The 25,168-nt window shown below is 38.7% G+C and overlaps 1 protein-coding gene across 18 annotated transcripts in view; it reads right to left on the reverse strand.

Moving 5' to 3' along the window:
* Positions 1-25,168, reverse strand: part of LOC127689222 (von Willebrand factor A domain-containing protein 5A-like) — a 129,415-nt gene that overhangs the window by 103,387 nt on the left and 860 nt on the right. For 5 of the 18 annotated variants that reach the window (XR_007978862.1, XR_007978861.1, XR_007978863.1 and 2 more), the window contains exons 2-18: positions 24,921-24,996; positions 21,565-21,622; positions 21,245-21,447; positions 20,766-20,988; positions 20,474-20,649; positions 20,069-20,183; positions 17,240-17,409; positions 16,457-16,545; positions 16,149-16,293; positions 15,617-15,696; positions 11,130-11,244; positions 10,269-10,433; positions 9,525-9,625; positions 8,975-9,219; positions 7,346-7,396; positions 6,598-6,660; positions 6,384-6,503 (exon numbers count right to left, since the gene is read on the reverse strand). Coding sequence is in view for 14 of the 18 variants with exons in the window: in XM_052188638.1 (XP_052044598.1) it covers positions 6,384-6,503; positions 6,598-6,660; positions 7,346-7,396; positions 8,975-9,219; positions 9,525-9,625; positions 10,269-10,433; positions 11,130-11,244; positions 15,617-15,696; positions 16,149-16,293; positions 16,457-16,545; positions 17,240-17,409; positions 20,069-20,183; positions 20,474-20,649; positions 20,766-20,988; positions 21,245-21,447; positions 21,565-21,607 (2,104 nt within the window). In the remaining 4 variants the exon portion in view is untranslated. The other 13 variants (XR_007978864.1, XM_052188646.1, XM_052188645.1 and 10 more) reach the window with 11 other exon arrangements.

The following is a 25,168-nucleotide window of genomic DNA, read 5'->3' on the forward strand; positions in this document are numbered from 1 at the left end:
AGATATGAGGTATAGTCAAAAATATTAAATCTATTCAAGATACCCATAGTAGTTTTGAAATGGAAAATGTATGGGCGATTCTTCTGTCTCTCTGTTACATTCATGTTGATTTTTCAATTTTCATCAAATTCTTATGAACACAAAGCTTACTGCAATGGTCCTGATAATCATTCAAGAACAAAAGTGAGTTGTCACTTACCAGCTTCACAGACAGGGAGTAAACAGAGGCAGACAGCCTGTGGGGAGGCCTCTGAGAGCAGCTGACAGGGTCAAGCTATCAACAGAGCTGTTTCCCATGTAAACCCGTGATTACAGCAAGTACTCAGCAGACTTTTCTCTGAGGGAACACAGTTTGATGTACTACTGGAGCTGGACCTCACTGTGGCCAGAGAAAATTTCTGAACTCTGTTTACTCCTTGAAATTGTAAGAAGCAAAAGAAAAGACATACAATTCATACACTCACAAACAAAAAAACACAAAACACACACACACACACATACACACTGTGTAAATGAGGCAAAAGCCAGACTCTAACAACTTCATATATGCAAATATACATACATATATATTGACAGATAGACAGAGAGATGGACATGTACATATTCAGACATTGAATGGTTAGAGGAAAGCTCCAGCAATCAGTCTTCGAGCATGTCACACATACACAAGCACAAAGACACACACATATATGTATTCATATATAAACATACCTGATGGGTAACAAAAACTAAGTATGAACAAGCAGGTTCCAAAGCATTTTGCACATATCCACCCATACCTATATATACAGTTGGTGGAAGTTTTAAGTTCCAACACAGACTCACACAAGCTTTACATGTAGATATAGATACCAATTTGATGGATGAAACAAAGTTCCAATGTACTCTCCCACAAACTTTACACATAATACATACACACATGGACATGTATACATATGTAAATACATACTACATACATACTTGGAGGTGGAAGAAGCAAAGTCTCAATGATTTTATTTTTTCCCATCTTTTACTTATCCCAGCAAAATCTTTTAAGCAGAATAAAATTACAATTTTATTACATCCTATTTTCCTTCTAGTGAATGAAAAAACCCAGGCAGTTACACAATACCTTTACAAGAAATAACATTTTGTAGTTCCAGTAATGAAAAAATTATTCCCAAGAACCCATGTATATTCATAACTAAGAAACTTGTTATAGATCTGAAAATGTGTGAGTAAGCAAGGTAGTTTTCTCATCCACTTCACTCTAAGGCACCAATCTGCACTTACAAAGGAAGGATTAATTATTTTATTTATCTTAAAGAGTCATTGTGCAAAAATCTGCAATGAATCACAAGCCTGAACTTTTGTATAAAGTCAGTATTATGTGCTTTAAGAATGCATATCTACTAATCAGTAATTCTTATTAAATAATATCAGGAAGTTGAGGGCAAAAATAGACATAATGAATCAGCAGCAGTCCGGCTGAAGTGAGATCCATGGTAGGCAGTGCTGCCATTGTTCTTGTTCTCTGTGAAATGAAATATCCCTAGCTTAACTAATATGTGTGTGCTTTACAGAAGTTCAAAACGTTCACTAAGATTTTTTTAAAACAGTGTCAATAGCAAAAACGATGTTATCATAGCTTCATTACAACTTTAGTTTTCCAAATAAAGGTTCTAATGGTAGTGATCATTGCCAGAAATCAACATCTCTAGGTTCTTTCCTACAGTAATTGAATCATTAATCTGTTCCAGCAACAATGCCTGAAAGCTATCAGGCATTATTATTATTGTTTAGTTCAATGATACTGCCCAGTGAGGGGCTGGAAGCCTGCTTAGAGTTTTCATACCATCCTTAGATTAAGAGGAATGTGAAGGCAACAGGATGCAAAACACCATAACAGTGTGAAGGCTTTAGAACATGTAATTCTACAGGTCCTTCCTCAACTGAGGAGCACCCATCATGGCTGTGCTAACTGGCAAGACATTTCCATGAGTTTAAAGCCCTTTGTTAACCATACTCCATGGCTCTGCACAGAGAGTGCATAACAATAATGCAGGCTTTTAATTTAACCTTTGACCATGGTCAATACTGAATGCTTATTGTAGTTCCCACGCCAACCATTATAATGTAATTATGGTGTAATTGGTCTGAAAAACTTCATGTGTCATTCTGAAGATGATTAAAATAAAAGGCTGAATAAAGAAAACATGTTGGGAGAACATGCTAACTTCTCCCAAAAAATGATAAGCATAGAAAATCAGGTACAAAGGTACAAGGAATGACAAACAAGGGTATATGTATGTCCTTGTTATGACAAGCAAGAAAAGGTAAGGATAGAACCCAAAAGCTATCTCAGTCAACGAGAAGGGAGGGACTTGATAGTTGCCGGGAAAGGATCTTTTTTCATGGGTGACATCTTTAGACTCCAAAGACAGCAGGATTCACAGATGATTTCAGGAGACTATTGGCAGCTTGCACAAGCATGGGGATGAAAGACCCTGTGAGGAGAGGAAACAAGAGTCAGAACTGTGGGAGAGGAGAGGGAGACTCCTCAGCCATCCTCAATCATTTCTACTTCCCATTTCAGCCTTGACTTAGCTTCCTATAGTAACCCCTGCTCTTGCCCCATTCTTCTTCTGATTCTGCTTTAGTCATTTCTGTGCACAGGAACACAGCAAAGAGGATACAATAAATATCCAGGACACTTCTTACATCTGCAGAGGAAGTCTTATTCAGCTAAGCATTCACACCTGAGGACCTTGTCTTTGCTCAGCTTGTCCCAAGTACCAAGTACATACTTTGCCCTAATCCTGAAAAGGAACAATTATCTGAAAGAAGAGACAATGTTCAGAGATAGCATGGTTGTGACAACCACAGGGACTCTTGAGTGCTCTGTAACACATAGAGGCATGGCTCCTTGAGAAGCAGACAGAAAGAGGGAAAGGGAGGGAGCGCCTGTCCTCCTACCTGCATGGTCATGAAGCCAGGCCACCGCCTTCCTTTCCAGAAGCTCCCACTCACACTTTAAGTCCTTGCCATTGGAATGTAACCAGACCACAGCTAGCACTGTAGCCCAGGCTGAGAGGTCCCCATGCTACAAAACAGAAGGACCCAGGCAGGGCAGGAAGTCACTCAAGATGGAAGGAATCACTTTACTATCACCTTCCTCAATGTTCCCTAATCTGCTATTTCATGGAATTTTTTGTCCCATCCTTATCAAAAAGACTGGCCATAGCTTCAAGACAGCTTTCCATTCCCACTTAGAAAAGGACTTAAGTTATAAGCGCATTGTAATCATTATCACATTCCACAAAATGCTTCCAAACACTTAGTGTGTGGATATTTGGAAGGTGGAAAGAGAAGAAATTGCAAATTTGATTTAAGGTATTATGTTCTTCAACTTTTTTTTAACAAAAACATCCCTAAGAATAATCAATGGAAGGTTTCTAAGTATAAATATTATAGTGTAGTAATGATGGGTATTAGATTTTTGCCTTATATTGATGTGGTCACAGCATAGAGCAAGTGGAGTATGGAAATCTATAATCATAGCCCAAGAATGAAGCTCATCCTGAGGATCTTGGTTCAGATCTATTTCTCACATTGCCCATGGCTATGGGACACCTGTGGACTCCATGTGCAAGTGTTCTCTGTATGTTTCCTGTCTCTATTACAGCTGACGGCTAAGAATCAGAAGCAACTCATGACTTTTATTTCTGCTGCATAGTTTGTGTTAGTGCTGTTAGTATTGATTACAAATCATGATCAGAAATGCTCAAGGGATCTCAAGTCTCCTATTTATTATTTATTTTATTTTTAGTTTTAGTATCTACCTATAGAAATCTTTATACCTTCATTAAGGTCATCATTGAAAATATAGATCTGTAAAACTCCAGGCATTAGATAGATGTCTCCATTTTTTACATTGATTTGTTAATCAATAGCATTATTTTTGCTAACAATTAAAATTTTCTCGTTTCCAACTGAAATTCAGGTATCAACATAATATCCACACATATTTATATATGTATATGTATATACATATACATGAATATACATTTTACTCTGCTATATGTTTTTACCAAATTAAATACATGAGTTCCTGTATTCTGTTAGCTCTCTTGGTGATCTACTTTTCTAACTATCAGCAGATCACATTCTGTTAAATGTTAAAAAGGAATTATCATTTTGACATGTATCCAACATGAAATAATCTTAATGAAATATCCCCATGGCTTTACCCCAAATAATTAAATCAGTTTACATACTGCTGCATAGATACCACTACTGCTTCAAAAATTTATATCTCATTTACATTCACCACATTTCATAGGCTAAGTAGCCAGACCAGACTAGGAGATAGGATAGAAGTTGTATAACCATAGAACATTTGAAGTTTATGTTATTGCATTTCCCATTTCAACTGATTAAAATTGTATTTCTTCTTAAATAGTCACCAAACCCCTGACATGATTATGGACAACAAGAAGCACATACCAAAAGGAGTATTCCATGGTTGTCTCCTGGGGGCCCTGCCAGAGTCTTACAAATATAGAATCAGACGTTAGCAACCAACCCTTGGTCTGGGTGTGGTCCTCAGTGAAGGAGTTGGAGGTTGGTCTGGAGGACCTGAAGGGGTCTACAGCCACATGGGAATAACAACAATGTAGGCCACCCAGATGCCTCAGGACTCCTAGGGACTAAACCATCAACCAAGGGATATACATGGTTTCAGCCAAAAATGTGGCAAAGGAATGCCTTGTAGGGCATCAGTAGGAGGAGTGGTCCTTGGTCAGGTCAAGGCTCAATAGATGTCCTAACAAATGGAAATCAAGAGTGGGGGAGGAGGGACAGGGCTGGGTAGAGGGGCAAATACTTGGAGGCAGGGGGTGGAAGGAGGGTTTGGGGGAAATCAGGGAGGGGGGAAACCAGGAAAAGTTTTACCATTTGAAATGTAATGAAGATTATATTTTTAAAAAAAAGACATTTTCAAGCAGATTTAGGCCACTTGGAAGGTAACCTCAAAATTCTAAATAAAGTTTACTGTAGTCATCCTATTTGGGAACATAAAAAAACAGCAATAATAGGGATTTTATTGGAGGCGCTAAAAACAGAGTATCCTAGAATTGAATTTAGCTCTGCACTGCCTAACTAACACAGCATTCACGTTCTTTTTTAAAAGGTTTATTTATTTTTGTTGTATGAGTACACTATAGTTGTCTTCAGACTCACACCAGAATAGTGCATCAGATCACATTAGAGATGGTTGCGGGCCACCATGTTGTTGCTGGGAATTGAAATAAGGACCTCTGGAAGAGCAGTCAGTGCTCTTAACCTCTGAGCAATCTCTCTATTCCCAGTGTTTGTTTTCTCAATGTTCAATTACTTCATCTATATGTAGCTGCATAAACAGAACCTGAACCTGTCTTAATTAACTGAAAGAGAATCAAATAAATATAAAGGTATTAGTGATTAAAAAATGCCTAGCACAATATGAAGAGCAAAGTATTACCGTTTACAGTATAGTCTTAGTGATTAAGATTAACACAGAAGAGTATTTACCTTTCCCTTTGACATTCATGATTCTAGCCATGCCTTCCAGCACCTAGGCTCTTAATGCTATGTTCTCTATGTTCCAGCTAAAGTAGAAGTGATTGAATCACCTACATATTACAAGTTAATATCATCTTTGCATTCCTTATGTTCTTATTTCCCTCTTGGGCCCTGGTTGACTTCAATTTTCATTATGTTCCTGACTTCCTGAAGCGTACATTCTTCCCCTTGTTTCTCTTTGCATCTCACCTTGGCAGGGTTTTCAGCCTTGATGTCTTTCAACTTAGAGCCCAGGAGCTTGGTCAGATCTTCATCCAGCTTCCAGGAGCCATTGGCCTTTTGGAGTGAAATCAGCTGCACCACAACATTCTCTCCAAATGCTTTATGGAAAAATAAGAAAAAAGAGGAATGCCCTGAGAAATTCCAAATCCCTGGGATCACAGCCCATCTGAGGAAATAAGAGACTGTAGTGAGGATTCCTCCGAAAATCCAAACTGTTTCCATTACGTAATGGGTTTCCAGGCGGTCTGGGGTCCAAACACAGCAGCAGTAGAGTCTGCTGGGGCCAGTCCTCGAAGACACATACAGTGTGTAGGCAGAGATAGCTAATGGCGTTATAGAACTAGAGGACACAATTGCAGTAGGTTAGAAGGTATCAAGTGCTATACCGTAGATTAATAAAGCTAGACTCATTCTGGCAAATACATAGGAATATCAAATATGACCTCCAACCTGATGCATCAATACCTCATCCCTATGTACAAGAAGCTTCAAAATAAGAGCACTGAAAATTAGTTTAGGCTTAACACTAATCAGAGACAAAAATCAGAGCATCGTTTCACCTTTGCGTTCACTTTGCAAGTTGCTTTTCTTGGTAGAAGAATCTGCCTTTTTCTTCTCTTCAATGGTTGCTACAGCTGTCATGCCAAAATCTTCAGATCCTACTATAGATAAATCATCACCTGTGTCAAATAAACATTCCTGAGAATCTTTTCCAAGAAAGAAACTCCCTCAGATTGGAGAAGTTTATCTCCATTCCCCCCTTGGGATACTAACTTTCCTCCATGCATGCATCATATGCACATAATTTGATTTTTGGCATTGCCCTTTGTGAGGCACCTGAAAAACACAAAAGCGCAGTGAAGGATGCATCATCCTCCATGCTCTGCAGCAAGCAAAGATTACAAAGTGTGGGGATGTAAGACATCAGCACTACTACATATATCAGCCTCACCCACTTCCCACAATGGCCTATTCTCCTGTGTTGCTGCCTCCATAAGGACACACCCCACCCCAAGCCTTCATTCTACTTCCTATTGAGTCTTTAACACCTCTTCAATGTGCTAAACAATCATAGCTGCATCCTACCTTCAACACAAGAGGATTATTACAGCTACATTTTAACTGAAGATACATTCGTTTTCTGTCTTAAGAAGATGTTTTCTCTCTGTCTCCTTTAAAAGGAGCTCTATTGTACTCTGATCATCAGGGTTCAAAAGGTAAGGTTGGCAATTTTCTCAGCGCAAGAAAAGATTCCTCAGCTTTCTCACCTATCTGGGTTATCTTCCATGTGTCCTCACATCTATCAGTCCTCAACCACTTAATTTACCTCGGAGCAGTACCCAAAGTAGAAAAAAGCCACACCACAGGCTTCCAGTTTCACCTACGCAACATTAGACATTGCTTTCTTCAGATTCAGAGATTATGGCTTCAAGGCACCTCTCTGATGCCTTCAAGTCATTGCTATCCTGCAGAACAGTTTGATTTGACAGAAATATTTTAGTACTTTCCCTTGTATACATACCACATGGTGATGCACATAATATGCGTCTTGCCCGCGGGCTACGGTAGCCAGCTGAAAAACACAAAAGAACAGTGAATGCTACAGCATCCTCCATGCTCTGTAGCATGCAAAGATTACAAAGTGCGGGAATGTAAGGCATCAGCTCTACTAGATTTAAAACACAACACTTATATCTCTGGTTTTTTTTTGCATAGTGTTTCCTGTATCAAAAAATGGTCTTTGACCAGACATGTGCTTAACACCCAATATCTCTAATTTTCCAAATATGTCATCTTCCTTCAAACTTTGTTTTTAATTCAAGCTAAATCACAGTCTCACATACTCCCACCCTCAGTATATTCAATCCACTACCATAATTTCTAATTCAGATCTATATGGAAAAATCATACATTAGAAATCAACCACTCTGGAAATCAGTCTGGCAGTTCCTCAGAAAACTGAACTTGACACTGCTGGAAGACCCTGCTATACCACTCCTGGGCATATACCCAGAGGATTCCCTAGCATGCAATAAGGACACATGCTCCACTATGTTCATAGCAGCCTTATTTATAATAGCTAGAAGCTGGAAAGAACCCAGATGACCCTCAATGGAGGAATGGATACAGAAAATGTGGTATATTTGCACAATGGAATACTACTCAGCAATTAAAAACAATGTATTCATGAAATTTGTAAGCAAATGGTTGGAACTGGAAAATATCATCCTAAATGAGGTAACCCAATCACAAAAGAATATACATGGAATGCAATCACTGATAAGTGGATATTAACTAGCCCAGAAGTTCTGAATACCCAAGACATAAATAGCCTATCAAATGACTCCCATGAAGAAGTAAGGAGAGGGCCCTGATCCTGGAAAGGCCTGATCCAGCATTGTAGGGCAGTAACAGGACAGAGAAAAAGGAGGGAGGTGATTGGAGTATGGGTGTAGAGAAGGCTTATGGGACACATGGGGAGGGGGGAACTGGGAAAGGGGAAAGCATTTGGAATGTAAACAAAGAATTTAGAAAATAAAAAGAAAAAAAAAAAGAAATCAATTCAACCCTGAGCCCACTTCCTTCTTCAGTTAAAGCTCCTAAACCCTGCTAGAAACTATTCACACAATGTAGGACTCTTAGTAGTGTTTCTGACTATTTCTTTTAAAAGACATCAAACAACTTGACCTTCTGCCATCCAGCAATTGTTTTCATTTTATTTATTCCTAGTAAGTCCCAGTAGCACTTTTTGATCTCTCCTGGTTTTATAAATTCCTTATTCTACCACTAACATTAACTAAGTCTTGACATCTGCCCTCCATATGGTCACTGATTAGTTATCAAAGATCAAGTCAGATTCAAATGACATGGTTTTCTTGTCCAGTGTTTACAAATATTACTGCATTGTAAGATGTCTCCTTATCTTCTGTACTTCTACAAAAAAACTCCCTCCCAGTTGGAAATAATATGGTTTTCTAGGACATTTACAGAAAGCTACATATCTCGGGTATAGAAGGATGAGGGAAATCCAGGAAATCTAAGAAATGTATTTCAATCTAAATGTATGAGATTCTGAAATTACCATGTTTAAATGTTGTACTTAGATATCTGAGGCACAGTAAATATGAGCTTAAATTGGGATAAAACATACTCGATTGAGGTATCCATGACATAGTTAAATCCATCACTGGCCTAGGAATCACTCTGTGGGCCAGAGGCCCCTGCACTGGCTTGTTAAGCTCTTTGTTTATGGCAATGAAGGCTGTGAAGGAGCTGAGGACTCCAGACTGAAGGCTGATGTTCATCACATCCTCTCTCTCTTCTTTAGAGGTCTCATCAAATCCCATACACTTGGATTGGATCAAGGACTTTGCAGCCAACCGATGAATGGTGAAACTGAAAGAAGATATTGCAGAAAATTAAAAAATAATAACTGCAAATCAAAAAGCCTCTTGAAAGCTATTCCTTGTAGTCAGAATGGAATACAGAGCTAAAGAATTTGAAATAATCAATCCAAAAGAGAAGAGCCAGAGGATACAGCAGAGTTCATGTTCAGGAAGGACTAAACTTTCAAGGTTTGCACAGGAAAAGATGAGGAGAAGAGGCGAGGTGAGGGGAAGGGAGAGGAATGGATTGGACGAGAGGTCAGGGAGAGCAGAGAAAGTGTGGAGAAGGAGAAGGAAGACTGAATGAAATCTTACTTGGCATTTGCCTTGGGTGGTAGGGAAAATGTCACCCTGTTTTCCAGACTCTTGCCTTGGAGGGTATGCTTGATGCACACTGTGCCTGTGCTCTCCACTTGCTAAAAAAACAGGAAAGCAGATATTAGTATACTGTCTAAACTCCACCCCACAATTACCTGGCAACAGCCAGGTGTGCCTGACTCACTCAGGCTGCTTGCCCCCTCTGCTATCTCTTACACTTGCCTTCTTGCTCCTACTCTGCTCTCTTGCCCCTTCCCCTTCTCTCCACATTGCCCCCTGTTCATGTGCTGCTGGCCTCTCTCTCTCTCTCTCTCTCTCTCTCTCTCTCTCTCTCTCTCTCTCTCCCTGTCTGTCTCTATTATCCCCTCAACTCTCTTCTCCATGCCCTGAATAGACTCTATTACTGAGCTGAGTCTTGCCCCTGAAGGGGAAGGGATGCCACAGCATGGGACCTCGGAGGGACCCCTTTCCCCCATACTTAACTACACATCCACAAAACATATTCCTTCTCCCTTTTATCTTCTCATAAACATAACAGCAGGGGTGACAAACAGACACATGACTTTGAAAATGGTGAGAACTAGGCAAGTTCCTCAGATCAATATAGCATACAAAAGAGAATGTGTGGTTGGCTATCAGGCAAGTGCCACATCTTACAGACATCCCAAGCAACCACCAGCGTTAATAAAAGCACTGATAAAGTCTCCACTGAATAAAAATTGAATACAGATTAGCACTCACAGGCATAAGCCCAGTCAGTTGTGCATAGATGATTAACCTCTGACCCCTAAAGATGGCAGGGTGCTCTGGAGAAACCATTTTAATAGACAGATCAGGAGGCAAATTCCAACTCAGAGAGATGTTATCCACTGCACACTGTAGTGCATACTTGAGAGACCCAAGAGCCTGTTGGAGGAGAGGAGAGGTACAATTATACAAAAGAATGACAATAATTGCTGGCATGCATGGAATATTTTCTGGACCCAGGGGATAACTCATATCAGGTCGAATCACCAGTAAAAAGTGAGAAATGCTGTTTTTCCTCGACTTGTGTGTATGGTGAAGTTACACTCCAGAGATATAAAAGTATAAATGTGTATGAAGGCAATAATTATGAAAGGAGACCCCTGCAAAAGAGATAGAAAGGGAATACTAACAACATGAAAAGAGAGCTGAGAAATATAGTTGATAGTCTTCTTTTTTTGTATCCTAATAAAAAATGAGACTTATGTTTTTGAGTCTATGAGACATACATGCTTGCTTGTCTTTTGTATCTTTTGAATGGATAATGAATTTCTTCTGGTTTTACTGAGAGCACATTCTCTGGGTCTAGATAGAGTAGCTGAAGCTTTTACTTTCTTTCTCTCTGGTCATAAAAACAAAAGTCACAACTGCCCTAATTATCTCTTTGGATTTACAGCAGCCAGTCTTCTGATATGAGAAAAGAACACAAATAGCAAGTAGACCCTTGAAGTGTATAGAATGGGACTCCTGAAGATGTGTCCTTCAGGGTACTGGACCATCTACCTCTTCAACAGTGTCCTTGTCCTTTCTCATGCTCTCTCTGGATTACATAGCTCTGGAAACTCAGTCTGTTCTCACCTTGGTCTGCATCCTGTCCTTGCCCGTGATAAATTCTGCAGTGCCCCCTGATACCCGGGCGATATTTTTGATTAAACTGGTTGAAGCTCCTTGTCCAATACCAAATGAGAAACATCTGCAATGGCAAAATGATGAACATTAGAGATGGATTCTCCATAGCAGAATTATCAATTAACATGAGCTAGTCACAAACACATGAAGAAATAATGTGTTTACCTAAATGTCTGTGCAATGTTCTCATTTAGAAATCATATTTTATTTCTATGGGCTGTAATACATACCTTATATAACTGATATAATTTAATATTATGTGTCTTCTATCAGGAAAGGCTCAGTTTTATTTTGCTGATGAAAAACTAGGGACCAGAGAATTTACAATAACTCTCTCATGTTCTATTCTCACTATAGGTCAGATAGGACACCCTCTAACTAGCAAGGTTCTAGCTCCAAAAATCCTTTTTTAAATTATGAAAACATCAAAGAGAAGAGTAAATGTACTGACATCTTGGCTGATACATATGAGCTCTTGTTAATATGAGTGAGTCATTCTCCAAGAACTGGGCCTTAGAGTTGGTTTTTTCTGCATGTAAGCTTGAGGATAAAATTTATACTGTATTTTTATTCATTCTCAATAACCTAGAAGTCAGTCACTATTTTTTTTATCATTTTTCATGAGACAGACAGATTAGTGGCATTTCCTGAAATATGTTCTGCAGAAGACCCAGAAGTGTAATATATGACTGCTTAAGAGATTCTGACATTGTATGACTTACATAAAAGGCACAAGACAAACTACACTATTAGTTCTACTCACAGAAAACATACACTATGTTACCTAAGTGTAAGAGAACTAGAGACATATAAACAATAGTATTAATTCTTTGTGTAATGCACCCAACTGCCCTGACAATTGGCTCCACTGACTGCTGAGATAATATGAAGCTAGGAAACCAGACCTGAAAATGGAGAGAAGAAAATAAACTAAGGCTGCCCACGTTATCCACTTATCATTTGAAGCCTCTGACAAGTCTGCAAAGCTCAAAACAAAACAGTTTCAGAAGTAATAGGAAAATGGTAGTTTTGAATTTTATCAGTAGCAAGTATCCTTGAAAACCCTGAGAATTTTTCACAGAACAATGTAGAAGTACTAATACCCAATAAATAGATGTCAGCAAAAATGACACAGCTATGAAGTTCATTTCACTTTGGATTAAAGATGTCATTGTTCGGTCTAGACAATAATTGAAAGCAAAGAGTAAGACCTATCAGTGGAAAAATACTATGGAAAGATGAGTATCCGAAAGTCCTCCCAAATCCACCAGGTCTGAATGGCACACTGACCATTTATAATACACATTGAAGAAATGACATTTTCATAAAGCAGAAAAAGGCAGTGTCTTGGACTCCTTGTGTGATGCAGGTATGCATGGCTGCATAAACCTCACATATAAATTAAAGTTCACAGGATTATTCCCCATTAATGAATATTCCAAAATCCAAAGCCATATGGACTATCTGAATCTAAAATATGTGACAGAGATTTTTCATCAGGATTGAGATGAGTCTATTTAAATGTGCAAGGTGGACTAAAATGTATTAATGATGGTCATCTTTCCCACACAAAATCTCAAAGCACAAAATCACCACCTACCTCAACAATGGATTAAATTCATTTGATTTAATTTAACTAACATTCATTAATAAAAATGCTTAAATGCACACACTCCAGGAACATGAACAGCATGTAAGTGTATAAACATAAACAAACACACAGAAACACAGACATAGACACACAGACACACACATACATACACAGTCTCTCACTTTTGTCAACAAATAAATTAGAGATCATTGTTATATTAAGTAAGAATAAATTGTACAGTAAAAAGACTTTTGGGGAAGAAGGAAGTCACAGATGAGGAAATATGATATATGAGAGCAATGAATATGCTATATTTATAAGAAATGCTCAAATGACAAATTTAATTATCAAAAATGCATACAGCACAATAACAGTGAAACAGACAAAAATCCTTAAATCAATCATTATATTCAATAGCATAATTTTTAATGTGAGGTATTAAATAGATAATGATGACTAATATGATCAAAAAATGTAGTCTGACACTTTCTTTGTGTTTGTCTACCAGGCAGTTGAGGAATGAAGAGGTAGGAAAGTATACGAAATTTAAATATAGATGAAAGGAAAATGAGATAAATTATTATAAAAAGTTAAAAATAAGGAAAGATGATGACACACACCTACAATCCCATCATTTGAGGATCTCAGATATGTGGCCTAAAAGACTTTGACCCTAGGCTTTGTGGAGAAGCAAAGGATCCCATGTCTAAGAAACAAAAGGCTTCTACTTGAAACCATGTATTACTAAGCAAGAACTCAATGCCAGAAATGTGATAACTGCTTATGAGACATTGTTCAGAGACTTTCACTGAATAAAAGGACATTGGTCTTTCCATTGCTATGGTTTCCTACAAAAGAGAGATAAAAAAATTCTAAAGCTCATGCCACCACTCAGTTTGCTTGTATGATTTAAAGAATTCAGGAGATACTATATAGGCTCCTGATGGAGAAAAAGCATCAATGATCTTAAGCAGCTGTGAGCCCTACAAACTATAATACAATATAGTTTTATATTATACAATATAATACAATAGGATATCCTCACTGAAGCAATAGTTGCATGACTATGATGGTAGTAACATCCTAAGATACTTAGAACTAGAAGATTTATAGCCTTCAGTTGTATGCACACAACTAAGACCAAAATGATTCATAGGATAGTCCCAATACAATGTTCATAGAGCTGTCACTGATTAAACAAATTGGGTATCACTGTGGAGTAAAAGAACATAACATAAGGAAAGGAACTGATAGGGAAGAGATGACCGATGGAGACCAGAGGGTAACAAGAAAATGCGAGAGGAGAAAATAGATTGAATATATCATATGCATGTATGACATTGTCAGAGAATCAATATATATATACAGAAAAAAATCTCTATATAGCTAAAATAAAGAAAATCTTCAACAGGCCAAATACAAAGGGAATAATCTCAAAGCAAATTCTGAGAAAATAGAAATTGAAATGTCAGGTGCTTGAGTCAGTGATGGTAGCATATGGCTGCAATCAGCACTCTAGAGGCAGAAAACAAACGGCAGACTGATACCCATTCACAACAGCCCAGTCTACTCAGAGAGTTCCATACCAGTCAGGACTATGTAAGGAAGCCTATCTTAAAACACAAAAAGCAAAGAAAACTATTTTGATTGGTAAATGTAAGCTACTGAGCAAGTAAGATTCATTTATATACTGACTGTATACTTACTGATATATTCATATACAAAACCTAAAATGATATGCAACTCAATAAAAACAGAACATCTACTGGAGAAAACAATAACACATGCAGAAAGATTGGAAGGCACACCAAAAAAAAAAGTCATTCTTATGGCTAGTAAACATTAGAAAGTGTATGAGGTAGAGATACCAAGAACATAAAACTTTAAAGCATAAAACAGTATTGTGACAGGCATTAACTGGGTAAGACTAAAGAACATAAGTGACAATTTTGTGAGGAAAAGGAGCTTTGGGACATCATTTGTAAAGTTGATTTAAGTTAAGTTAATGGAGCTTGTGAAACTATTTGCCCTTCCACTGAAAATGGATGACTCTGTCTACTTGGAGAATGATACATGTGGGTCACTATGTTCCTGCAACTGTGCTTTGCTTTCTGTGGAATTGGGTCCCAGAACATCCTTGCAAATACATAGTAAGCTTTATCTTTAACTTACTCATGCCCTCCAATATAAATTAAATCTCCAGTGGATTGCTTATGACATGTAATACAATTACTACAATGCTCAAAGACAGACATCTTGATGAACATCAATATAAAATGTAGTGAGCTACTTAATGGAAATCAAACACATATGCAACTCTTCACTGTGTCTACATGCAACCAACTAGTAAAATGAAAAATAAAAATGATATATGTATGTAGAAAGAGACACATACCAGGAAACTCACTATGATAGAAAAAAAAGGAGAATTTCTCAAAATCTAAAAGAATTATACTTCAGGTAGGTATAAAATAATGAGTGGTAGAATGTGAGAATGAAGACTGATAACTGTCTAGCCCTAGACATGTGGTAGACTCTTAGGGTGTCTACCCTGACAGTTTTTCTGACAACACAACAAATAGCCTGATTAACTTTCAATTTTAACTTGTTAATCACTTTATGACAGAAACATGATTGAATGTATCATTCAGAGCTTTAGAAAAACAAGGAACAATAACATTGTAGTGTAAACATTAAGTGGAAAAGTATTTTTAAATTTTATAGAGAATTTCAGGTAGTATACTGAAAAATAGTCACAATGTTCCCCTCATAGCATGAGGAAGAAGGCACATGTACTATTTCTTGGGCTCTAGTCAGAACAGAAGGAACCATACTCTCTTCATACCTGTGTTTCTTGCTGTTTAACTGTACTTGTCTAATGACACTGAATGTGTCACTCACTTCTCCATCTGTGAAGACAAAGAGCTGGAAAAGAAAAAATACATTCATGGAGCCTCTGTCAGGTTCATTAGAGCACAAGTGTTTCCAGTATTTGAAGCTTCTGCACACAGGGACAGGGACACTAATGATCCACTATCACTTGTACCATGTTGTGTCAGAGACTCTTCAGACTCCTGAAAAATTTCACATCCTCCCTCTGCTCTGCTGCTTCATCTGAAGCTTTGTGGTACCAACTGCCTAGCCACTTGAAATAAAGGAAAAAGGCTGCCTTTGGTCTTATTTTCTCTTTGGTGTATAGTAGATAACTACACAACATTATTCAATTCTATAAGAAAAACTGCTCAGAATTTGGGTTATCAAAGAATTTCACTCTACCATTCTTAGCTTAGCCTGGGTTTCTTTTCTCTTTAAAGATATTTTTCCTCTTTAGAACTATACAGAACTTTTCTTGCTCTGCCTATGCTTCCAGTGCTTACCTGTAAGGGATGACCAGGAATGGAGGGTGCCTTGTAAATGTTGCAGAGCGGTGTCAAGATTTCAGTGCCCCCTAAATCAGCTTGTAAATCCTTTACTCTTTCCACTGCATCCTCCATGGTTTCCTGAGTGTACTTCACACTCTCCCTTAGAGAAACAAGCATGTCTAGTCACATGGCATAGCACACATTGCCCATTGTTACTCCTGACAACTGCAATGTTCAGGTCAACTCTGCATTGGTCTTTTTGAATGTCCAGATCTCCTTTAAAGCACATTATTTCACAGTCCTCTGTTTTCCAAAACACTTACGGAAAGAATTTTTCATAGGAAGATCCAAATCCATAGATATTAAAATAACAACCCATAGGCAAACTCTTCAGCAAGAGTAACAAAGTTTCCTGAAGGTAAGAAAAGATAGTGAGATAGAGGGAAAGAGGGCTCTACCCTAAGCTCAGCTCAACAGTTACCTAGCAACAGCCAAGTGGGAGCCTGGCTTGCTATAAAATGACTCTCCTCTCTGATCCCTCTCTGTTTCTCTCTGGCTTCTTTCTGGCCATTCTCTCTCTCTCTCTCTCTCTCTCTCTCTCTCTCTCTCTCTCTCTCTCTCTCTCTCTCTCTCCCCACCCCCTTCTCTACTCTCTTCATGTCTTCCAGTCTGGACTGGATTCTTCTCTTTCTCTTCTTTCTCTGTTCCACCCTCGTGCTTTTCTGTACCTTCTATTTCTCTTCCTTTACTTCCTTCTCAATCCCCAGCTCATGTCCCCAAATGAACTCCCTTTTATACTAGACCAAACATATGTCTGGTACTTGAGTGGGGGATGCTTAGCATAATCCTGCTAAGTCATCCCCTCCTGTCACTTCATACTCCTTTTTACTAAGTATATCACTACCAAACATACAGACTCCAGTCTAGTTCCTAAAGGTAAGGACTGTCACCATTTTATGTTACCTTGTATTTCAAGGGTGAGAGCATAGTGGCTATACTTTCGGTGGCTCAGATATAGAACCAACCTACAGCTACAAATGGCCCAATTCCTACCCTGACAAATCTTCCTCACATGGCCCTGCTGAGTAGTGAAGGATCTGGTTTACCTTGGCAGCCTCTATGCGTAGCTGAGAATTCTTCTCTGTGCTCATGGGGCATTCCATACTTCCTGAGCGATCCACTAGAAACACAAATTCTCCACAGACCTTTGAGGCTTCCACTTCTGGGATATCTGGGTAGAAGCTCACCATTGCACAAGGAGCTCCCATGAAACTATCTATACAGAATGGAGAAGAACCCTGTAAGGTACAAGGAAGCTGGGTGTTCTAAAGTTCCCCAAGAATAAATTAACAATCCAATAGAGAACTCAGAAAGCTCAAACAGAACCCTTTGCTCTCTGTGTGCTTTTCAGGCAGGATTGAATGTGAGCTGCTAGCATAAAAAGGAAAGGAGCAAAACAGAGGAGAGAGGAGGGAAAACAGGGTAAGATTAACAAACAAATAGCAGTATCAGTGTGTACAAAATCTGGACACTCAAGTATGGTAACTTTGATTACCTGTTATAAACAAGAGCTTAAAGGTACAATCAAGATTCTCAATAGAGGTAAATCTCATCAAATCTTGTGCATGATAAAGAGATCACATGGGTCACTGCAATCAAATCCTCATTTAGACTATTGGGGGAAAATGCTGCTCATTTGCATAACATATAAAATGATAAATTCCAAAGTCAGGAGACTCAGAAATATTGCTCTAGAAAACTAGGGGGAAATGTTATAAACATGAACAGGATCCATAATTTTAGATATATACTTGCAAATGATATATATACAATGCACACGAATATAGATATTGCAATGTATATAGACATATACAATGTAAATGAAGCATTGTTTTAATATGTAAAGTAGATTTCTTCCTATCCTGGAGACAGGTGGTTACCATGACACTATTGCCCTTTTGAGAAACCAGAAAAATATTTACAAGAATTATGCAATAAATGTCCACATTGGTGAGAAGCTGGTCATTTAGTCAGCCTTCCATGTATGGTATCTCTGAGTTCTTTCAAAGTCATTCAAATGATTTCACTTTCATAAGTCAGAGCCTCCTTCTTTATAAATGGTCACAGAAAAGAAGTGAGAAAATCTTCATCGGACTAAGGAGGTGTCCCAGAAAGAAGGTGAGAACCTCAGTTACTACATAATGTGATCCAGGATTTTGGAGGTTCCATAGGGAGAATTGAAATGATCCTGAGTAAAACCCAAACATGAATTTTAATATTTCATGAGATTCCAAAGAGATCAAGAAATCAACAGTACATACAAAGACATAGAACTAGAGAGGAGATAAAGCCATTACATGAGATACAGGGAAGCTGGGATTCCCCTGAGTGATCTCAGAGACAAGTGACCAAAGAGTGAGGGAAGAAGAGAAAGCCCCACTTGTGGTGAAGTATGAAATCACCTTTGACAAATACTGATAATGTGAGGTTGGTAGGAAGTTGGTTATGGAAATCCATCTTTGGGAAATGTTCTCATAGTGCTTTATGCCACAACCTAAAAAGGCAAGCCCAGATGACACACTGTAAAAATCATTGAAACCCAAGGAACTCCCATGAATCCATGTTGAACATGAATAAGTCTCAGTACTCTTCTTGTAGTGTTTATGATCCCTGCAACCCAGTGCAGAATGGGCCAGAAAAGACAAAATGAGAAAAACAAAAATGTGTGTGGTACCACCCTTTTTACAAGTTAAGTGCACTTATTAGGAAATGTTTAAAATGACAACAACTAAATGTAGATAAAAATCAAAACTCACTGGAAAGCTCTGCATAGTGTAAGAAAATACAATAAAGTAAGCTACAAAGAAAGTGCTTGAGAGACGTTTTCAAAGTTTAATTTCTTCAGAACAAAGAAGAACTAACAACAATTCTACATTAGTTTGGCAATTCTAGTTATAAAATAGGAAACAAAAGAGAAAGAAAGAAGGAGGGAAGGAAGGAAGGAAGGAAGGAAGGAAGGAAGGAAGGAAGGAAGGAAGGAAGGAAGGAAGGAAGGAAGGAAGATATTGCAGCAAGATGGCATGCAGATGTTATAAATTAGTCAACAAAACATATTCAGCTAAAGTGAGATTATTATTCATTAATAAAAATTAGTACTTGCATATTGCCTAGATTATACTATCATTATTTTCCCACTCCAATGGTTATTTTACAGTTCTAAGAAGAATTTTAACTATGTTTTCATTCCCATTATTTAGAGACCTTTATCTAAAATCTTCCAATTTGTAAATGTACATTATTTTAATAATGGTATTATAACTCATCATGTAAATGATAATGCAGATTATAACTCTTTCACATTTTAGTTATTTGACAATAGTATATAATATTATAAGTCAACATCATCTTCAGGTTGAGTAAATATTTTAATTTATTTCAAATAAAATAAATTGCCAAACTGAGCATTTGCTCTACTCTTTGTAGCCCAAATTCTTTGAAGACAATTGAGACAAATCAGTTTACTTCTCTACTAACTGACAATGTAAAACTCATCATACTGTATAAAGACTGAGTCCTTATCAGCCTTGGGCATTCCTGATGCTATGAAAGGAGAAGTGGGCACAGGATTATTTCTTATTTGTCCTTGTTTTAAAGAGCAGTCATTGTCACATGTTGATAATAGGCTAAATAATTTCTTGTGAATCATTTGGTCATATTTTTTTCATGAAGTTCCCAAGAATTTATGTGACAGCCAAAAAAAAAAAAAATAATAATTACCTGATTATCTGTTAAGCAACCACAATTTTCTATGTGGAAGTAAAATGTCAACATTTTAAGAGCCTGGAGAGGCCTTTTCTATCCTGGAGAGGATAGAAAATCAAGGGTACCTATAAGTTACTTCTTATAAAGGGATCATAGAGGGACATAGAAAATACCTGGTTTCATGTCCAGCATTCCCATCTCCACAGCTATACTGGGGCTGTGCACTTTACTGTAGTAAATCAGGAGTTCCACATCCCGATCAAACTTGTGCCCTTCAGTCAAAGAAACCTGAGTAGGGGACAAGCAGAGAAGCCATGTTAGAATTCTCAGTGATTGCTTTGTGAGTTAAGGTCAGAGTTCAGAATTGCACAATTCATCCATCAGGAGCATAATCAGAAGCACAGGAAAGACTGTTTGAAAAAGAGGCTATCTGTCATGCAGAATAGGGATGATAAGTTGTTACCTTATACAAGCATGTACAAAAAAATAATGGAGATATGGGAAGGTAGAGTGAGGACAAGTTCATCAATGAAGTTTGAGGAGACAGACACCAACAATAGCATCCCCTGACTATTCACCTGAGCAGAAGTCTTGTCATCTGTAAGGTACTGAACAGTGCTCAAGGAGCAGTTGGATTGGACTCTCTCAATACCATGTTGGGAAGTGATAGTGGCAATCATGCTGAGTGTGTAAGGCAGGTCCTTCAAAGGGACGATGGGGCTCTGTATATTCAAGCAACTCTTCCCTGACTGTTCTACAAAAGAGTACATAAATTTTCCTTTTCATATCAACAACGCCCAGCACAAGAAAAATTTTGTGTATATTTCCAGTCATTCTACCACTGGTTTGTCCAAAGCAGAAATTACTTACCAGTGAGCTGATATCTTGGATTCAAGATTGCTGGGAGCACGTAGCGCAGGGCCCCATCTCTTTCCAAGAGCAGTTCCTGCACATATCTCAGGGTAATTGCAACCTTAGCTCCAGGCTGCAGGTTCCCCACATTGCAAGAAAAGACATCCCTGGAATAGTCATCCTCTTCCAATAAGTATGCTTGGTGGCCCTGGGAGAGGGCATCCTCGTACTCTCTATGAGCCTAGAGAAGGGTGTACTTAAATGAAATCAAAAGTAATCAGGAAAATATTCAAAGGAAGTGTCATAGATCCTCTGAACTTTACAATTCATCTGGTATCTTCTACTTCATTTCCTCTGCCTTACTGTTGGGCATATAGTAATTAAAAGGGGATGGATAAAGGAACAGGCATCATCAGCACTTACGAATTATTTAAAAAGATAAAGAAAATGCAATTTCAAAGAAAGAAGACAAAAGATAATGCACTTATCCCTCAGACCTTCATCTTATCCTGCAACTCTGCCACAATTTTCTTCCCATCCACCAAAGCTTCAAAGCTGTAGACAGCTGAGTCTTCATCCATAGGAAATACAAAGACTGCTTCTAATGGGATGTTCTCCTCATTTTCATAATTTAAGGTTGCAGCCACAGCAGCCACAAAGTCATTGATGGACAAGGTGACTGAGATGCTCTTCAGTGGTACTGGGGAAGAGATCAGGGTTTAGGAAGCCAGCAAGCTTTTCTAGAATGACACACATAGGTGATGAAGTTGTTCTGGATACACAGCTCTTATCAGTAAGAGTTGTAAACCAAGCTTACCTGGTTTCTTGCTGTCAGTGATTAGGCCACAGTGATGCTCCATGGTGACTGCACGCTTCTGTGGAAATGACACACCATTAAGAGGTTCACGTTAGGAGTTACACCATCATTACCAGTACTTCATGTGTTTGTAATTCATCTTGTAATGGCTTAGCCACATCTTGTTGTCTCACAGAAACAGCTTCAAATTTTTAGTGTAGCAATAAGCAATTAATTGCCCCTGTCTGAAAGAACTGCAGGGATGGAAATGGAGAGGAATGCAAGAAAAAGAAGGTTCAGGGACAGGTCCAAAGTGGGATCCAGCTCAAGGGGAGGTCCCAAGGTCTGTCATACTGAGGCTATGAAGCGCTCATAAAAAGAGAGCTATCATGAGTGCTCTCCAAAAGACCCACCAAGCAGCTGAAAGAGCCAGATGCAGATATTTTTACCCAACCAATGGGTTAAAGGTACTGACCCCTCTGGTTGAATTAGGGAAAAGCTGGAAGTAGCTGAGGAGGGGGGCAACCTGTAGGAGGACCAGAAGTCTCAATTAACCTGGAACCCTGAGATCAATCAAACACTGGACCACCAACCAGGCAGCATATATCAACTGATATGGGGCCCCTAAAACATATAGGAGACGACTGCTGAATCCGGGTTCAGTCAGAGAAGATGTACTTCACCCTCAAGAGACTTGAGGCCCCAGAGAATTGAGTTGTCTGGGGGAGGTGGGATGGGGCCATCCTTGTGAAGACAGTGGTCAGGGAGGAGGTATGGGATTTAGAAATGATGGAGAGTGGAGTGGGAAGGCAATAAAATCTGGAGTGTAAAAAATAATTAATTTATTAACTAAATGATAAAAACAAGAGGGTAAAATGAGGAGAGATGCCTGTATTGATGTTGCTGATTAATGGTGCTCAAGTGTGTAGGCTGTATATACCCACTAGGTAGGAAATCTCTAAAATATCTTGAGGTTGCATCAAACACCATTCTACTTTTATAAACAGTATTGAATGAACCATTCAATGTGACCTGGATAGGAGCCATAATTTAACCTCATTGAACACTGAGCATTCTCCACACAGAATCAAAACAGTATGTTTAGCTACCTTAGGTCCAAGTCTAAGTTCTGGCCCAAGGAAGTATTTATCAATGAGGATGGATGACTGTGTTGTTCCTGTGACGTTGTTATTATTATTTACTAGGAATCATTCTATTTAAAGATCACTTTTTCAATTTTTAAAATATTTTGTTTAGTTTCATGTTATATGTAAGAGTGTTTGCCTGAAGGTATGTCTGTGTAACATATTCAGGCAGAACCTATTACACATAATATTACACATAATAGAGACCAGAAGAGGATGTTGAGTCCCTGGAACTAGAGTTATAGATGGTTATGAGCTGCCATGTAGGACCTGGGACTTGTACTGTAGTCCTTCAGAAGAAAAGGCAGAGCTTGTAAAGACTGAGGCACATCTTCAGTACCTCCTCCCAGATATTTACCTACATACCTGTGTGATTCAAATGACATCTTGCATTATACTCCTCTTACTTAATCACTTTTCCTTAGGACTTAGTATTGAAACCCACTGTTTTGTTCTTGATTTTTAATTTCAAGATATTGTCATGTGATCACTACTGGTCCAATACAGAAAAGAAATAAGAGATTATAGAGTGCACAGTATAAGTAACCATCTATATCATCTTGTCTGGATTCCCACACAAGAATACCTATCACTCTGCAACCTACACAGAGTGTACAAAGAATACAGGGAAGTTTCAGAATGTTTCTGAGAGGCAGGAGCCAGGGAAGACTATTGAAATTAGTGTTTTCTGTCCATTGTATTTATGATCTCAGAGTAGAGCAGGGGTTCTTACCTATACAAGACATGCCTGAAGACATGCCTGGTCAAGCCAATCAATATTTAGCACAGATAAGGGAGACAACATAGAGACCAAACCCTACCTAGAATGTTTTGCAATTCATAGCTACTTCAAATGGGAGAAAAATTTTGTTCAGGGGCTTTTGTCCTTGTTATGTTGCATATACTCCAATTCATGAGCCCACACATTTTCACATACAAGTACTACTGGATTCAGTAGGTTAAAAAAAATATAGAAGATTTTGTATTTGGGCAAGGAACCTGTTATGGGTCAGGAGAAACTAGGTAATATTATCAAAACAGATTGTACACATCTACACAATTTCAAAGGATAAATTAAAAATATTGTATCTTTTGAAAGACCTCAGGTAAAAAGAGATTATTTATACTATATTTTTCATTCTTTTAAAACAGACTTTCCTAATTATATTTCCTGAATTGATTATGATATTTCAGAAATCTTGGGTATGATATGATAACAAAAAGCATGATTTTTCCAGGTTATGATTTTCATGATTATTTTATCCACAGACGGTAGGGAATAGTTTAATCCTAATCATGGTCTGTGATAACAATGGGAGCTCTTGTGGGTCTTTCTAAATCTGACCACATGCTAGCTTGCCTTTCCTCATTGTCATTCTAGGTGAGCTCAGTGCCCAACACCAGCAAGGGTGGTTTTCATTGGAAATGAGTCAGAAGGAGCTGAAAGGGCACACCTGGGAACATGTACCATGCTTGCCCAGAAGCACAGTGATGGGTCCAAGTTCTCTAGAAGTCCAGCCTTCTCTTTCAGATACAGGCTGTAAAACCGTCTTAAAAGATCAGCTTCCCATCACTGAACAACCCCAGTGTAAGATTCTGAAGGTTTTGTAGGGGACCTCGAAGTTGCTCAAGACATCCCAGCATCAAGTTCATATTTACCACCCACAATTCCCGAAAATGATTGGCTGTCTTTTTGCTATTCTGAGCTCAATGAATTTCCATTTTCATCCACACATGAAAGGTGGTTGCAAGGAGTCACCCAAGATAGGGCCTGTGTGATTAGCAAGCCATCTTTCAGGTAGCCAGAGCAGCCTGGTGACTGCAAACAGAGCAGGTGCCATCCTCAAGTCTAAAGTAGGGTCACATTACCTTGAACATGGTTGCTGCCTGGTGACAGAGACTGGCAGGTCCCTGCTGCAGGCTATACTCACTTGCACCTGCTGTGTTCTACATCTGTTATTTGAGCAGTTGGAGAAGTCTGACAGAATTAAAATGGCTCAGATCAGGCCAGCAATAGAGGTAGCAGTTAAGCATGGAAGAGGGGGAGGAGGAGGAGGAGGAGGAGGAGGAGGAGGAGGAGGAGGAGGAGGAGGAGGAGGAGGAGGAGGAGGAGGAGGAGGATCCTCAGCATAGGAGCAAAGGAGCACAAGATAGGCCTTTTCCTGGGGGCCAGTAAAGGAGCAGAGAATATGGGGAACTTCTACTGACACCAGCTTATAGGAGGAGACTCACCTAGGAGCAGCACAGCTGAAGGTTATACTATGTCTGACAGAAGAGATCTCAGGCTGCCCTTGGCCACTGCAGGAAGCTGAGAGAAGAGAGAGGCATCAATTACAAGGAAAAAATTCATTTCCTGATTCCAATCTCAGAACAAATTTCCCTCACTGAGTCGTCTACCCTCTCCCCCTCCTGTGCCCTTCATAGTTAATTAGATGTGACAAGTGTAACCTTGCCTTAAGTTAAAGACTGGCTGTAGAAGT

This window comes from Apodemus sylvaticus, chromosome 7 (genome assembly GCF_947179515.1).
Source record: "Apodemus sylvaticus chromosome 7, mApoSyl1.1, whole genome shotgun sequence".
Lineage (NCBI taxonomy): Eukaryota > Metazoa > Chordata > Mammalia > Rodentia > Muridae > Apodemus > Apodemus sylvaticus.